Consider the following 4,466-nt stretch of genomic DNA (forward strand, 5'->3'; position numbering starts at 1 on the left):
GAGGGCTGACGGGCTGGTCGAAGGTCTCCTCAGTCAGCACCAGTTTGAGCTCCGAGCACATTCACCTCGTAGTGGTGCTGCTCATCGAAGTGTCAAACCGAGTTGTTTGTTATTGTGAAGCCTGACTGCGTTTGTGAGCATGACTCTCCTGTCGTCGAAGAATCATACAATCCGCAAATTTTAAAATAACATAGTGACGACCGGATAAGAATAAACATTACAATTCGACACGAACAATTTTAAATAAAACAATAACGTACAGTGAATGGGGAAAAATAAGTAAAAGCATCAAGAGCAGAGAACGTCGTATCGAGCGAAGAACGAAAACCTGCAGAGTCGTAGACAAGCCAGTGCGAGGAGAACCGCTTAACAAACGTCGATCAAAATCCGTTAAAATTGCGTGGTTTTACGCCGGGGGTAGGCAGGCTGTCCTGAAGAGCGACAGTAGGGACTACGGTTTCGCGATGATGAGTTCGCACCCGCACCACAGTTACGGATTTTTGCCGGGCATGGATCTTCACTCGGTGCACCACGTGCCGCAGGAGATCCCGGGTCCGCAGCAGACGTCGCTGCCTCAGGAGCAGCACATAAAGAGGCCAATGAACGCGTTCATGGTTTGGTCCCGTATCCAGCGACGCAAGATAGCGCTTGACAACCCAAAGATGCACAACTCGGAGATATCGAAGCGTCTCGGTGCCGAGTGGAAGCTCTTAACGGACATGGAGAAGCGGCCATTCATCGACGAGGCGAAGAGGTTGCGAGCGCTGCACATGAAGGAGCACCCCGATTACAAGTACCGTCCTCGACGGAAGCCGAAGGCTCCAGTCACCGTCGCCCAGGGTAAGCCGGGTTCCCTGAGTCCGGGTGGTTTCCCGAGCTTCCCGCTGCCGCCTTACTTCGCTGCCCCGACGGCGCCGGTGCCTCACCATCCGCTGGAGTACCAGCCGATATCTCCGTACTTCGGCTCGGCCTTCGACGCTGTTCACCTGAGCAAACTGGTCGCCCAGGGTGGTCAGAACAGCGGGTCAGCCTCCGACGCGGCGAACAACAACGCGGCATCGGCCGCAGCGGTGGTCAGCAGCTTCTATTCGAGTTTTTACCCACCCACCTCGACGCCGGGGAAGCATTACCACACATCGCCGTCCCACCTGAGCCCCCTGTTTCCCGGACACCATCAAGGACCCCCGTTAATGTTCGGCTCCGGCGGCTCGGGAGGCAGCGTCGCGACGAGCAGCCCGAGCAGTTCACCAGGCACAACACCGATATCCTCGTCACACCCCCAGGTCTCGTCGGCGGCGACCCTAGACCTCGATCAACTCCGAAGACCCGTCTCCGTCATATTCTAGATGTATTATAACGAGGATAGCCTCCCCCCCCCCCCCCCCCCTTTATATAAAATTATTCACGACGAAGGACTGTTATTTATTATTGCGACTATTATTGTCATTATTATTATTATTATTATTATCAATCTTGTTATTACGGTTATCATCCTCATTATTATCATTATTATAGCATTCTGTAATATTGGTTGTCAACTGCGCTTTTTACTTCTCATTATTTCTAATGGGATTGTTGTCGTTGTTCCATCAGATTTTTCACAGCTCATTTCAATCACTCTCATTATCATGATACTTATAGCGTTAATACTACTATTATCGATATCATCATTACGATCATCACTATGATTATTATTATTACTGTAATTGTTGTTATAGAAGAATTTTAACCATGTAAGTGTAGATACAAGTTGTACCTACAATACACTTATAATTAATGAGGAGTTTCTCCCACATTATACGAGAGAGAAATAACTTACTGAATTGATGTGCCGATGGGATTCTGAATTAATTATAATTCACCTGTATTTATGAAAATGAACTGAATCAATGAGAATTAACTGAAAAATAACTGGATTATGGAAGGTTAAGTCAATTTGATTTGAATTAATTTATATTCGTACCAGAATTATCTGTTGACAGAAAAAAAAAATTTAATTGAAAGAAATTAATTTAAATTAACAGGTAATACAAAAGAACAAATTAAAACTTTTAAAACTCACCTGAATTCATAAATTGAAATGAATTAAGTTGAATCAAAAAAATTTGTCTGAATTGAAAAAATTAACTTGAATTACATAAATCAATTTAAATTAATTCAGCACAAGAATTATTGTACCACTCAAATCTTGAGTTATTTCCCCCTCGACATGACACGTGTGTTCAGGATATTATTTGATAGATGAATGCGGCGATGATTTTAACAAAAGACGATAAATTTTTACATAATCTATTTGTTTAGCTTGAGCGAATTCACGATTGTGGACCATTAATTTTTTTTCTCTTACAACCGTTTGTCTTTGTCGTACAGCAAAATTTTTGAACTTACATTTCTCAATTATAAATTCACGCATGATCGTCGGAATGAAAAAGAAATCTCCCGTTAGCTGTGATTTTCTTCAATTATATTAAGGAGAAAGAAAACATTTACGTATGTACGAATACAGTACATAGACATATATGTACGTAGCTATTCATAGTTATGAAAACGAAAATTAACTTATATAACGATTATAATTTGGCGAAAAGAATTCTTGTAAATACATCCAAATAACTTGGTATTTATTATAATAGAAGTTCATCTCATATTTGTCGTATCTCTTCAATAACCTAACAATGAATAAACATATAAGATACGCGTATTATAAAAAAACCGATATGTATGTATATAAACATGTGTTATACCGCACGTAAATGGAATATTGATATCGAATACGGAGTAATTAACACCAACAAAGAGAGAATTAATGTTTTGAAATATCAAACACGAGTTTTTTTTACGTAAACGGAGATACTAGAATAATATGGTAACAATATAAAAAAAAGTTATAAATTATATTAGAAATAAATATGGTAATAACGATATTAGTAATGATAAATGCACATACATGCATGTATAATTATTATACAAGCAAATGCATACATATGTTTATATACATGTATATATATATATGTTTATGTATGTATACATTTCCAGATGTGTATACCGAAAGATTTCGTCTAAAATTAAGCAGGATTTAAAAGTCTGCAAGACTAGTCTGTAAAAACGCGAATAACTCAAGACGCTGCCGAGCTGGCGTTCTTTTAAAATAGCCCAAGTCAGCCCTCTTATATTACGTTTGTTAATAAATTGTTAATATTTGTTCATACCGCAAATGAAGACTGTTTATTCACACCCCCAAAACCATCCGATCACATTTGACGCGATCGAAGAGAAAAATAAAGACATTACTACTGTTCATATTTCTTGTTTAAAATATCAAATATTTTTTTACGCTCAAATATCTGCTTATATTTCTTCGGGAAGGAATCCTTGAACCATTTTTCGAAAGAGAGAAGTTTTCATCTTGATTTGTTGTGGGTAACAGTCTCGCATCATGTTTCACTGATGCTGGAAGGCAAAAGTAAAGGGAGCCAGCGTGTTTTGCGAATATCGGAAAAGCGTTCTCAGCCAGGTGAGAAATTCTGTTCATACAAGGCTAATCGGACAGAAAGGAGGAAAAAATACGCGCGTGTGGGTATAGAAGGTCTGTATGTCTATGTACAATGTAATATATGTATACACGCAGACCGCATAAGTTTGTCCCAACAGAGCAGTTCGAATGAAAGGAGGCTAAGAAATGAATGGAAAAAATGCGGTAAAGAAAATCCTTGGTCCCCTCATTGCGCGGCGGTTTACGGGAAGTTTTTCGGTACTTGGTACCAAAAGGAGCGTCTAACTCAGCCAACAAGAACAGCAGGGATTCTAGCGGCAAAAGGGCACAACTGGCCTGCAGAAAAAGTCGCCCAGGAAGAAGCGATAAAACGAGAAGTGAGCACGAAGTCTAGAAATAGCAGGTAGAAAATGAAATCCACGAATTGCACGAAGCGTTCCAAAGACTCGGAGGCAGCTCACCCTGACTTCGGTAATGAAGGGAAAAAATATATTCGAAAAATGGGAAATTCGATTCGAACACCGGCCAGCGTTGAAGTTACTCTGGTTCAGAATCGAGCGTGAAACCAAGAGCCGGGATAGATAAGGCAGCAAGGGGTGAACGAGGTGGAGCCCGAAGGGTTGTTTAAGGGTCGGCAACCCTCCCGGGGTCGAGATCGGTCACCTCCCTGGACGACGTTTCGTTCCGGACTGAAACGCGCATGCTTGCTCGCTGCAGGCATGGGTGAGAGAATTGAATGTTTTCAATTTGGAAAAGGGGTTGGTGCGGATCTGACGTTGACGCTTTTGACAGGCCGCAGGAGCAGCCTGGTCTGCATACGTAGAAATCTGGACCTGCGGCTCTACCGAGGTCTGAATTCTATTCGGAGGAGGCTTGAGATTATAACCCTTTGTCCCTTCACGGAGGGCCACGTAATCGCGGTCGGCAGGAATAGCAGATATATACACCCGAGGAACGTGAGACGTAAAAATTA

The 4,466-nt window shown here is 41.7% G+C and overlaps 1 protein-coding gene across 1 annotated transcript; it reads left to right on the plus strand.

Moving 5' to 3' along the window:
- The first annotated feature begins 342 nt into the window (after positions 1-342).
- LOC124405201 (transcription factor sox-3-like) lies at positions 343-1,346 on the plus strand. The gene has a single exon (XM_046879899.1). It carries the CDS (start codon positions 465-467, stop codon positions 1,344-1,346), a length of 882 nt encoding a protein of 293 aa, XP_046735855.1. The 5' UTR covers positions 343-464.
- Positions 1,347-4,466: the final 3,120 nt, after the last annotated feature.

The sequence above is a fragment of the Diprion similis genome, chromosome 4, assembly GCF_021155765.1.
Source record: "Diprion similis isolate iyDipSimi1 chromosome 4, iyDipSimi1.1, whole genome shotgun sequence".
NCBI classification, from domain to species: domain Eukaryota; kingdom Metazoa; phylum Arthropoda; class Insecta; order Hymenoptera; family Diprionidae; genus Diprion; species Diprion similis.

Bases quoted from the DNA above. Each gene is read 5' to 3' on its own strand.
- LOC124405201 (XM_046879899.1), top strand. From the start codon at position 465: ATGATGAGTTCGCACCCGCACCACAGTTACGGATTTTTGCCGGGCATG.